The sequence below is a fragment of the Aphis gossypii genome, chromosome X (genome assembly GCF_020184175.1).
Source record: "Aphis gossypii isolate Hap1 chromosome X, ASM2018417v2, whole genome shotgun sequence".
NCBI lineage: Eukaryota > Metazoa > Arthropoda > Insecta > Hemiptera > Aphididae > Aphis > Aphis gossypii.
Window position 1 is genome coordinate 15,845,487 of NC_065533.1, and position 14,324 is coordinate 15,859,810.

Genomic DNA, 14,324 nt, shown 5'->3' on the forward strand with positions numbered 1-14,324 from the left:
AGCATACTTAAAAGCTGCTACAATGACTACTGCTATAAATGGCTTTAAAGCTACTGGCATATGGCCACTGGATCCTAATAATTTTAATGAATCGGATTTTTTAGTTAGTGCTACAACAGAAATAGAGTTGGAAAATCAAGAAAAAGATGGTTCAATTGAGGAATATATACCACATACATCAAAATCTTTACCATGCTGCACTAATAGTAATAAAATAGCAGTTTCAATAGATGAATACATACCACTTACACCAACACACTCTTCTTTACCAGGTTGCTCTCATTGGTCACAGCCTTTTCCAAATTCTTCACCAGAAGATTTAATGCCAATTCCAAAAAGTAATAAGACAACTAAAATAAATTCTAGGAGACGTGGTAAGACAGCAATTCTAACTGAATCACCATATAAAAATGAACTTTTGGCTCTATCAATCAACAAAACTTCTATAACTTCAGTTAAAAGATCTATATCACTAAAAACACATTAAAAGAAACAAAAAAGAAAAAATTTATGACTAGAAGTTCAAAAGAAAAAAAACTTAAAAAGAAAAAAAATCAAATTCTATTGTCAAGTTCTGAAAATGATGATGATATTTGTTTTTATTGTAATGAACTGTACTCGAAGTATATTGATGGCTAGATGAAATGCACACTCTGTAAGAGATGGGCTCATAATCTTTGTGCTGGCATTGATGAAGAAGAAGACTCTATTTTTGTGTGTGAATTTTGTTCATAATTTTTTTTCAATGTGTTACTCTAATATCTTTTACTACCTAATTACTTTCTTTATACTTGTTACTCATAAAATGATTTGTTAATATAAAATAAAAAAATGTATTAACAAAATACTTAATAAATCAAAAAATGTGTGTTTTGTTAAATTTTTATTCATTTTATAAAACATACCCCATTTTGCCCCATGTATGGGGCAAAATGAGCTTTTTAAGTTTTTAATTTTTACTAAGTGAAAAATTGTTTTATTGTTATTAGCTGATGGTGGTGTTATATTAAACAATATAAAGATCATATGACTCCAATTTTAGAAAAATATCATGTGAAATTAACATTTTATTCCTCCTAAAACCTTAACGTCCCCATTTTGCCCCATGTTTCCCTACTGTTTGATACTAGTGTTAAAATTAATTCAATTACTTTTGATGGCACTTCTGTAAATATAACAATGGTTAAATCTCTAAGTGCAGATTTAAATACTAGACCACATATTATAAACCTGCATAGAAATGATGCAATATATTTCTTTTTAGATGCTGTTCATATGGTAAAGCTCATAAAAAATGATTGAAATGATAAAAAATACAAAAATAATTTGTATGATCAGTCATAACTTGTTCATAAGGTACTTTAAAATTCCAAAGGACAACCAATTCGATTGGATTATCTTAAAATGTTGTACCAATCAGGGTGTGTGATAGGGCTAAGTAATGGAACAAATACTACTATACGCTATATAAAGTACACGGATAAAAAAATGAATGTAAGTTTGGCAGCCCAAACATTAAGTTAAAGTATGGCAGATGCATTAATGTTTTTAAAAGATACGGAGCCTGGATTTAAAACTGTGGATGCTACAGTTGAATTTGTTACTTACCTACATGAATAACGCATTTGATATACAAAATAACCGTTCAAATTTTTCCATAAAACCATATAATAAACCAATATCAGAAGAGACAATTACTGAGTATAAAGAGTTCACAATTAAATTTAGTTCATATTTCCAAGGTTTAACATTAGTTGAATATAAAAATGATCAATCAATAATAACCAATGTTCTGCAGTCGAATCGAAAAACTAGGTTTCTAAGTTTGGTTCTTGGTTTAAGAAATTCAATTAAGTTATATGGGCATTATATTCAAAAAGAACATATTAAATACCTACTTACATATAAGCTTTCCTAGGATTATATTGAGACCACATTTAGTGCGATTCGAAGTAGAGGAGGCTACAACGATAATACTATACTTGTAGGCAATATAGTGCTGCATATAAGCGGATTTTAGTACACAACCAATAATTACATAGAAAGTTCATGGTCTTTAGAATCTGATTTACCATTAAATAGTTTCCATAAATTAGACCACGATTATTTAGATATCACTAATATAGACCATTTTGTGAAAAATATTAGTAACTATGTGGCAGGCTTTATAGCTCGGGCAATAGCAAAAAAAGTGACCCATGACAATTGTAAAAAAATGCTTTTTACAACAACCAACACTTTATGGCTTCACATTCACAACTGCTTGAACAAAAGGATCATGGAGGCTTGTCTAAACACAATGAGACAGTACGAAAAATTTGTTTAGAAGCAGAACGAATTTTTGAAAGTGGTTCATTTAGTTTAAATCGCCAAAAAAAAAAAAAAAAAACATTAATTTTTTCTAGAATAAAACAAAAAATGATTTGCATTAATTCAAAATTCAACATGTATTTTAATAAAAACGATTGCAGCGAAAATATATCCATTTTAGATACTCAATAGGATCAATTAACAAAATTAATTATCTTCAAATATTTAGATATACGAATGTATCACAAATAAAAAACAAAAATGATACCATAATAATTAGGTCTAAATACACAAAAATTGTTTTATTTTAAAACAAATAACTTAAATATATTTTTATGTGGTTTTTTAATTTGAATTTTCAAGAGGAAAAATTAAAACTACAAACTGAACATGAAGATCGTTTAAAAAACACATAGCCAGAAACAAAAATAATAGTGATTAACTACTAGCGATCAATAACCCTGAACTTTGTGAGGCTGTTTTTGATTTAGAAAAAGTCTTAACAACACCACAAGGTAAGGATAGTAGTTATTACTACAAACGAAAATTTGCTGTAAAGAACTTTACCGTTTATTACATTGGCGATAAACAAGGATATTGCTACATATGGGGCGAGTCCAACGGGAAAAGAGATTCCAATAAAATCTGAACTTGTTTGATGACATTTATTTAATCAATGAAGGAGAAGGGGTATAAAGAATTTTGTTTTTATTTGGATAACTGCGGTGATCAAAATCGCAACCGATTTATTTATTCGATGTGGGAATATGTTTCCTTCACTCTAAAAGTCAAAATAAACCATACATTTCTAAAACGAGGCCAAAATAAGGGCAATGGTGTATACTCTTGAGTAGAATATGCAAAAAAAAGGGAAATTTATTTATGTACCCGCACTATGGGTGACCCTTGTAAGATGCTCAAAAGTTAAGTAATCCATTCATCGTAGTTGAAGTTTTTTATGGTACATTTTTGGATTTTAAGCCACTAGTAGAGGATAAAAAAATTAACTTCAAAACATCCACCGACAGTGATATAATTAAGTGAAATAGTGTCAAAACAATTGTTGTTTCATTTGAAAATCTATTTGAATTATGTGTAAGATATAATTTGAATTCTACAGACTTTATACATATTTATACATTAAAAAATAAAAAACAGAAAGGTAGGTATCAGCCTCATACTAATTTCTAAGCCTTTAAAAGCGTATAAGGAAAAATTACCAATTGAAAAGGCAAAATGCAAGAACTTATTGTCTCTATGTTCCTTGAGACTTATCAATTATTTTATAAACCCCTTCAATCAAAATTATAATTATATTTTGTTACTTTTTTCTAATTATTTTGAATAATTATATAATTAAATTAATAGTCACCATATTATTTTGCTCACTATATTCTGTGCTTAACACTTTTTTTAAATAATAATGCATAATAGTATGCAATATGCATACAAGTTAGTGTATTTTGTTTATTGTACTATTTCAACATAGTATTATTATTTCAATTGAGTCATTTTGTACTGTTATTACTTATTCATTTTATACTGAATAATTTGTGGTGCTAATCCAATTTTAACTACTTAAACTACCTACTACTAGTCTTTTATCAAGTTGGCTGTATTTTTCTTTTACTTAAATTATTTAAATTTAAATAATAATACATATTATTATAATTTTACAATATTTTAACATAATATTGTTATTAGTTTAATAATAAGAGTAATTTATTATAACTACTACTAATCTTAACAAGTTTGTTTTGATTTTCTTTTACTTTGTTATTTTTATAATAATATTTTATAACAATATTACCTATATTGTAAAAGGTTTATTAAAAATGTTTAATGTTTATTGTGTTATATTTATTTCTCTTATTATTTTAAATTGTATCATGAATGACTAATCATTATGCATTCCCATATAAGTGTCACTTGACTATTGAAGGGGGGCTGTAAAAAAGGTGTAATGTTAACTTTGAGAACCAAAAAAGTTCATTTTTCTTGATTGTTATCGACTTTCAAAAAACACACACACACACCACTATTCACACTTATTTACGTCTAAGTATTTCTACATAGAAAAAGAACTTGTAAATACGAGATAATATTATATTATAAATGGCATATTTACTTTCAACGAAAAAAGTATAGATACGACCTAAAGAAATATTTTTAAGACGAATCAAAAAAAAAAATCTGAAGGTTTGGGTTTTTTTTTCAAAATCAAGAACACAATATTTAGGGTATCCTAAATGTCGAAAATAGTGGTCTTCAGATGAATATCAAAATAAAGGCATTCGTGTAGCAGGTGATCTACTACCTCTTTTTAGGTGTATCAGGTGATCTACCGTAGTATACAAGGTGTAATTGGTGATCTAAAATTATTATATTATATTATATTATACTATTATTATATTATATTATATTATACTATTATACTATTAAACGAGTAGAAGGACCCTGGGTTTTTGGAATGTGTTGGCGGCATGATGGTTTTCTTGAAAAACGTTTTTTTGTTGTTGAACGTCGAGATAGAGCTACACTTATTCCAATTATTGAAAAAGAAATACTCCCAGGAACAACAATAATGTCAGATGAATGGAAACCATTTACAATTTTACAAAATACAAGTTATAATCACTTGACTGTAAACCATTCTAAAAACTTTGTCGACCCACTAACAGCAGCCAACACCCAGACAATAGAATGCGTTTGGTCACATCTGAAAATGAAAATACTTCGAAAAATGCATGGCACTACATCGGAACTTTTACCTCGACATCTGATTGAAGCATGGTGGAGATCAATTAATGTTGAAAATACTTTTTTTAAATTTTTAAATGATACTAAAAACGTTTACTGTAATTGAAATTATTATTATATTTAGCTAATTATTTTTTATTTTTATATTTAACGAATATTTGTATGATATGACGTACTCGTAATAAAAAAATATAATGTGTTTTTATACTATTAAAACGTAGATCACTCGTCCTGAATTCGCAGATCACCCCTCTGCGGTAGATCACCTGCTACACGAATGCCAAAATAAATAGCTGAATAACAAATTAAAATCCCAATTCTTTTTGCTCACCCTGAAAAGTTGATAAAATCGAGATACGACTTTTTTCGCTGTGGTATGTTGTAAGATGATTTTGATAGTTCATTATGACACTGAAATTATTAGTGCATCGTGACTGCATGTCAATTATATCTATTTGTGCACTAGATTTAAAAGCATTATGTAAAATTGGTTTTGGAACCAGTCCTCTTTTCGGATTTGATGATTTTTTTTTTTGATAGTGCACGGCGTTTTTTTTTGGTCGGAAAAGACATTATTGATAGGTTATCAATAGTAATTTCTAGTGGTGATATAGAAAAAATTTTAAGTATTCCTGTTTTACAAAATGCAACAGCAAACGAACAGGCAAAAGTTATTTATAAGACTTTAATCGAATGGAATATTCAAAATTCAGTTAGAGCACTGTCATTCGATACAACTGCAGTTAATAGTGGTCGATTAGGCGGTACTTGTGTACTGTTAGAACGACTTTTAAAAAAAGAATTATTTTATTTACCATGCAGACATCATATTTATGAAATAATTCTACGAAGTATTTTTGATAAAAAATTAAATATTTCAACAGGAAAAGACGTTCCTATTTTTAAAAGATTCCAGCACTCTTGGAATAAAATTGACAAGTATGATTTTTCTCCAGGTATTTTGGACCAAAAAATTAAAGACATTATTAATCCACATTTAACTAGAGTTTTAGTTTGTAAAGGAAAATTTGAAAATTTTACAACCGCGAAACGATTATAAGGAGTTACTCGAGTTAACAATGATTTTTCTTGGTGATAAACCAAACAATACGATATTTTTCCACACTCCAGGTGCAATTCACCATGCAAGATGGATGGCAAAAGCTATTTATTGCCTTAAAATATTCATGTTTCGTACTTCATTTGAATTAACTATTTCTGAAGAAGACGGACTTCGCGATATTTGTATATTTATAGTAACAATTTATATTGAAGCATGGTTTAAAGCGCCTTCCGCTGCTGCTGCACCATATCAAGACTTACTTTTTATACGAAAATTATACAATTATAGTTCAAACGATGATGATATTTCTCGAGTAGCACTGCATAAATTTCGTAATCATTTGTGGTATTTAACTCCCAAAGCAGTTGCATTGGCATTTTTCGATAAAACTATTTATAAACTAACTTGCAAAACACATTCAAATGAAAAAATCAAACGATTGAGTTTAAAAGAATCGGAAATTCCAGAATTTGTGAAAAAAGAAATTGAATTTTTTGTTACAAGTAGAACTTTAGATTTTTTCAAAATATTTAATTTGGACACAGAATTTCTTTTAAATGACCCATCAGATTGGAGTGAAAACTTATCCTTCCAAAATGCATTTAAAACGATCTCTAAACTTAAAACTGTCAATGATACGGCCGAGAGGGGAATCAAGTTGATTGAAGATTACAATTCAATCCTCACCACCAACGAGGAACAAAAACAATTTGTGTTACAAATTGTGAGCGATTACAGAAAAATATTTCCTGACTGCAAAAAGCAAACATTAAAAAGAAAATTGTGACTAACATATTGGAAATATATATTTTAAACATTATAATAAACAATTTAATTTTCAATATTTTTGTTCATATGTAATTTTATTGTATTTTGAACCGTTCGACTGGTATAAACAAAAAAACAATAAAAAACCGTTTAGCCAGAATTTTTGAGCTTTAATATATTTTTTGCATTAAATTTTAACTATGTCGGTTAAAAATTATGTAATAATATCAAAATTGACATTTTTGAAATCTTTACAAAATTTGCTATAAGATATATAATGTTTAGTGTTTTTTTTTTTTGAAAAAAAAATAGTTATAACCCAATGTTTAGACATTTTCGTAAAAAAATACAAAACTACTGAACTTTAAGTGCCCGGGGGCACGGCTTAAAATCGAATGATTGATTTCAAACTTTGCAGTTAATATTATATTAGATATTAACAAAAAATGGGTGGGTGCCACAAACAATACAATAAAAAAAAAAATTTACAAGTACAAGCTAAGGGCTACCCTAATGTCCATGCATCGGTGGTTAAACAAATCGCTTGTATATTTTTTAATTTATGTTTTATTTCAGTGACCGTGGACTCATATAACTGAGGTATTAAACTATTCGCGATTGTTTTTCTGCTTGGAAGTGTGTATCCAGGTGCCAGTAAATGTATTAAGTTTTTAAATTCTTTCTCTTCGACCAGGCTAAAAGGGTGATAATGTTTAATAATTAATTTTGAAATTTGTGAATCGATTTTTTTTGATTTTGAAATTGTTATAGGTTTCTGAATAAAGGAATTTATAGAAGTCTGGGTTGGTTTAGGAACTAATTGTAATGGCCTTATGGATGTCTGGGCTGGTTCGGGTTCAGAAGATGTCAATTGTGATGATGTTGATGGCTGATTAAAAATAGTTGTTCCTGTCGTTCCTGAGCTACTAGGATCATCAACATTTTCCTCGATTACTAAGTTTTGAACCTGTTTTCGCATGCCTTGATCAAGTGGTACTGTTATATGTTTTGTTTTGATGTGGCGAGTTAAGTTACTACTTGAACCACCACCATAGCTAACTTTAGCGGAACAATAACTGAATTTTGCATATTGTTCATCTATTATTGTGAAATGATTCCAAATATGACTTCTTTTTTTAGAATATTTAGGCATTTTAATACCTTATTAGTTAAAATAAAAAAACATGGTTGTTATAGGCGTTTTACAATTTTTATTAACATTAATAATATTTTTATTTTTTTCTTGTATGATACTACCACAATAAACATTTTAATGGTTTTTTTGAGAATATTAGTTATGTCTCATTTAAAGTTATTAAAAAATGTTGAATATTATTGAATTTCGTAATTTAATATTTTAAATTTAATTCTCATGTGTTTTAAGAAAAAATAATAATTATTATTAACCACATAATAACACAATTATTGTAATGCTTACCGTAAACAGATGTAATAGTCAATTGGCAAATTTTTAATATTGGATTGTATGGAGAAAAAAGCCACAGAAAAAATATCACAGTTGGTCAAATAGACAGGTGAGACTGAATGAATTTTATAAAACAGTTCTATCTTAACCAAAAGAAGGGAATTTCCATCAATAAAATGCCAGCAAATGCCATACATTGAACAGAAATAACATGTCATTTTGTGGATAAACTACCTACCTACATATTATCTTGAAATCAATCGATTTATTGTCTTCTTAATCTATATATCTATAACTATAATGTATATACTTTATATAGGGTGATTCTTTTTTAAAAGTACATATTCTAGTATGATTTAAGTATGAACTACTTATATTAAGTTATACACAGGGGTTAAGGTGGAGACTCAGTCACTCTACCTCTAAATGTGGTTAAAAAGCGTTCCCTTTAACAAATTATTCGTAAAGTAATACTGTATTGCTGTTTAAATTTTAATTATAAAAATGTATGGTTGAGTAAAATGTGTCACATTTCAAAAAATTGATTTTGTGATTTAAACCTAAAAACCCGGGAAAAATAACATATGATTTGATAATAACAACAGCAACCTCTAAGGAGATTAATCCGATTAAGGACTTCATAGTACCACAGAATACAACAGTATACAAATAGTACGCTCCACGGTCTTAGAAGATAAGGTCGGGACACATCTTCCCTATTTAATAATGTTAATCAATTCGGTCGCTTAGAGAAGACATTTTAGTTGAGTTTTTTTGCCGCTATTTTATTGGGCATGAAAATAGCGGATTAAATAAGTACTAAAATGTCCTCTTCTCTAAGCGGACACAATGATAAGCAAAGAGTTCCGACCTTAACTTCTAAGACCGTAGTTCGCTCTATCGACTATCGTTCTTCGTTGTACAATTGACCGAATGAACGAAATGAACGAATCAAATGACCGAATCATTTGACTGATTCAATTCGAATGATTCGAATCACTCAAGTGACCGAATCATCCCATCTCTAGTGCACGCTAAGACTCAAATAAATAATTATTGTTTGATTTGTAATATTACAATAATCAAGGTGAATATATAAAGGTGTAAACACTTAGATAATAAATTGATTGAAAAATGTACACTTCTTGTGATTTCCACCGGGAGCGTTGCCTACCCGACGAAGGCTCAAAATGTTCATATTTCTATACGAAAATACGATGCACGAGCCATAAAAATATAATATATCAATTCAATTTAAATAATGAATAGCATAAATTAATTTTAATTAAAATAAAATAATATCTTCAATTATACAATTACTGATAATTACCCGCAATTTTTGAGAGGAATAGTGATTTGTGGAGTAGATATAGACATGCTGCCTATATGTGTTATAATTAAAAAATACTATCATTATTGTAACCATTGTCATATTAAATATAAATTAAAATAATGGTAAATTTATTATTTCATTGATTTGCTACCTCTCTTTTGTCTTATTGCCGTGATATGTTTATTTTTTTAAAAACATTATTGTAGTTACCTACTCTATGAACCATGAATACAGAATATCGTAAAAACTTACTACTATAATTTAAAATATTATTATACTCAATGGAAATATCTATCAAATTTAAGTGTACAATAACAGTATTTACATCATATTATCCTAGTGTACTCTTTTGAAGTCATTCATTTAAGTATATACCTACCTATCCATAGTTTAAGGAATAATATTCCGTATACTATGTACCTACCTACATAACATACTCTCTGTACAAACGTGGTTTGAAATTAAATTTTTTACAGAAATACAATAGGTATAGTAATAATTACAAAAATATAAATTAGCTATTTAAGTTTACAATTCAAGTATAAAAAGATTTGATGAAGATTTATTTATATTAATATTTTTATTTACTCTAAGATATTTCTTAAAATTATTATTTAGATAATTAAGATATATAAATATGTTATAAGTTACACTATTTAAAATTAAAAATGTTAATTATATTAGAGCAAGTCCTAAAAATTAACCATCAACTTTTTAATTTGTCTCCATTTTATTTGGCTGCATTAACTGCAGATTTCCAGTCATACGATTTATCTTCTACAATCGATTTAAAGTCTAAAAGTTCTGTATTTGCAATTTCTTTTACCACGTATGGATTACCTGTAACTTTAGCACCCCCGATTAACGTCGTCCATTGCAAAGGGACGTAAATCATTTTTCCCTTTTTAGAGTTCTCTATGCACACATGTATACTTTCTCCTTTAGTTTTAGTATGTCCTCTCTCGAGAAATCTGAATTATTTTTACTTTTAAAGAAAATGAAGCATACTTACTAAACATGAATCTATTTCTATTTTGCCCACCGCAATATTGTCAACATAAAAAATAAATTCTATTATATCATATTTTTCCTTTAATAACGTCATAAAGTTTAACAAGCAAGTTGAAATTCGTTGGCACCCTTTTTGGCCTCAGATTCATTCCACACAAAACAGTACAATAACTTTTTTTCCATGTCATATACGGTTAGGTTAAAAGTAGCATCAAGTATTCCACGTGCCTTATCTGCATATTTCATTTGCCTGGCTATAATTTTATTCAATAAAATATGTTGATCATTAATTGTTTTTAATTGTCATTTAATTGCTTCTTTTTCTTCAGTTGTCGATAGCTTATATTTTTCACACTGATCACATAAATCATTGTTAGACCTAAAGAAATTTTTATTATTGTGATTATTAAAAATGTCACTATATTGTAGATAAGTTGCATTTTTGGCATCCTTACAAACTATTTTTGCTGCTACCCATTCTTTATATAAACGATACATTTTGGAAATATTAAAATATGAGTCTAAGTATTTTTTTTGTGCGTTCCCAAATATAATGTGATTCAACTAATGAAATTGAAGAAATGTGGTCATTTATACATTCTTTTACTTCATGACTAATTCTAGCAGGTCTGTTTGTGTGTTTACCTCTTCCATCAGTCATTGAAACTGACAAATTTTTAAGTTTTGAACTAACTGTATGTACAACCTTTTCTGATAGGTATTGAAAATTTTTTTTAAAACATAGTTCTACACACTTGAATTTCTGTTTTATTTGGTATAGGTGATTAATATTTTCTTGAGAATTGTCTTCTTGAAGTTGTAAATCCTACTTGTTTATCGCTTACTTTTACATATCTGACTATGAAGTCCCACTGCCTACTGTGTTCTCCTAATTCTCAGTAAATCAGCAAACAATATTTCCCGGATATCATCATTAACTTGGTCTACACATTTTAAATCTACCTGTTGAATTACGGTTGACGTGGGTCCCATTTTTTTTGCTGCTTTTAGTTTGCCTGATCTATTTAAATGCACAACACCTAAGTTTAATTTCTTTGTTGCCATTACATCTAACCATTCATCTTCATTCCTTGTCTATTTTCTTGTTAATTTCTCTTTTGGGGTTATTTTTCTTTTTTAAATTTTACTAATTTTACTCTAGTTTTGCCCCTGAGAAACTTTAGCATATTAAGTATATTATAATATAGGTATCAATAACAATAATGAATATCATTATGTTATAGAAATTATAATATAACTGCTATAACAGAAATGAAAAAATGACATTGGTATGTATATTTAGAAATATACATTTTTGTGCTCTCCATCAACAACAATATTATGTATAACAGGTTGAGACTTAGGTAGGTTTACAATATTCTTAGTATAAATTATAATAATAATGTAGGTGTACTTATTTTTGATGATTGATCCATCATTTTGAATTATTATAAGAAATATTAAATTTTATTATAATCTTAATATTGTGATTTTTAATTTTTAGCACATTAATAATATTATCATGGTCTATGAGTAAATATTTTTGTAAACAGCGTTTATCATTATATTTATTATGTGACAAACAATAAAATATACATATCTAATATATAAATGTGAGAATGAAAACCTATGAGTGATATGTTCTCAGAAACTACTGAACTGATCGTTATGATTTTTTTTTTAAAACTGAAGAGTTCATTACGGAGAAGGTTTATAGAATTTGATCGATTCTCTAACTTTAAAAACAAATGTGTTATAAATTATTATAAATAATGGCCTGTTACGTAGACTATTATTATTATTATTATTATTATTTTATTTTCGGTGACCATAGTAACAATTTTTTATAATTATTATTAATTGTCCCTGTTTTTGTAAGTTCTTAGTGCTGAGTTGCCAAATAAACAAGAAGATCCTTCCCTATTTAATGTCGTCAGTACAAACATGATTCATGGCCCATGTGGTCCATTTAACATGAATTCACCGTGTATGCAAAACGGAAAATGTTCAAAAGGTTTTCCGAAACTGTTTACTATTGCGACACAATCCGGACAGGATGGTTATCCAAAATATCGTCGTCGATCACCGGATGAAGGGGGGCAAACTTTTCAGCTTAGGAAATCCGGTAATCGTATGGTCACAATCGATAATCGGTGGATTGTGCCATATAGCCCTTTATTATTACGTGTATTTGACTGTCACATCAACATAGAACTTTGCCATTCAGTAAAAGCCATTCAATATATTTGTAGTTATATTAATAAAGGATCTGATCAGGCTGCATTCTCAGTAGAATCGCGTGATGAAATTAAAGCATTTCAAAATGGCAGATATATTAGTTCATCAGAAGCTGCATGGCGGATATTTGGTTTTACGATTCACGAACGGTCACCAGCAATTTTTCAACTCTTAGTACACCTTGAAAATGACCAACGCGTCTATTTCACTGATCAAAATGCTCGCGAAAGACTTGAAAATGTTAGAAACACCACTCTTATGGCTTTTTTTGAACTTTGCCACCGTGACGAATTCGCGAAAACATTGCTTTATATTGAAGTTCCATCAGATATTTTGAACTAAGAACTAATTTTCATGTACAAGATAATTTATTAAATCCTACAGACAAAAGTGATAATTTTCTTAAAGTAAGACCTTTATGTAGGTAATTCAATAAAAGAAGATATAATGAAGAACATATTGGAAAAAACCTATGCATTGATGAAAAAATCGTACCATTCAAAAGACGTAATGGCCTTAAACAATATATGCGTGATAAACCTAGTCCTTGGGGTATAAAACAATATTTATTGTGTGGTGCTGGGGGTATGGTTTATGACGTACTACTATATCAAGGCTCATACACCGAATAAGATTAAGAAACTAAGGCACACATCGAATTAGATGGATGAGTAGTTCTGAAATTGTGTGAACAGTTAAAAACAATTGGCACAAATTATATTTTGACAATTTCTTTACATCTTGTAACTTATTAAATGCTCTTCAAGATCAAAAAATATATGCAGCTAATGCAGCTAGAGTCCATAGATTTAGAAATCCACCTTTAATAACAAATACAAATTTACAAAAAATTGAGAGAAGAACCTCTTTTGAAGTATCAAAATCTAAATAAAGTAGGAAAGCCTAGTTCTTCACCTTCATCGCTATTAATACCAGTAAAATCAAGAAATCCTAGAAATATTGATGATCCAACTCCTTTTAATGAAATTCGTTATAATAGCAATAAGCATTTTGCCATATATATATATATATTTATATTTTATATAAAAATTATAAATTTTAATAATTATATAAAATTTTTTTATTTTTTATAATTTTTAGTTTTCAGATTTCATTATCCAACTGGTTTGGAAAAAGCTAATATTAGCATATAGATGCAATTATCATTAAGAGAATGTTGTGGTGTAAAATTTTTTGTCTGCATTTAAATAAAATATTATAAAAGCCATGTACTATGTACCTCCAATATAATTGGATAGCTTATTGGAAGGAGCTACTTAGTATTTAAAAATTAATGTACTTATCTAAGTACTAAACAAAAAGCATATTATTCCAAATTATTTAATTTTATTTAGCAAATTTATATCTTATAATATCAAATAATACCAATGACTTAAAAATAATGTATTCTTAAA

The 14,324-nt window shown here is 28.2% G+C and overlaps 1 protein-coding gene across 1 annotated transcript; it reads right to left on the reverse strand.

Moving 5' to 3' along the window:
- Window positions 1-7,406: 7,406 nt before the first annotated feature.
- On the reverse strand, window positions 7,407-8,054 carry LOC126552385 (zinc finger BED domain-containing protein 6-like). Its single transcript, XM_050207084.1, has one exon. It carries the CDS (start codon window positions 8,052-8,054, stop codon window positions 7,407-7,409), a length of 648 nt encoding a protein of 215 aa, XP_050063041.1.
- Window positions 8,055-14,324: the final 6,270 nt, after the last annotated feature.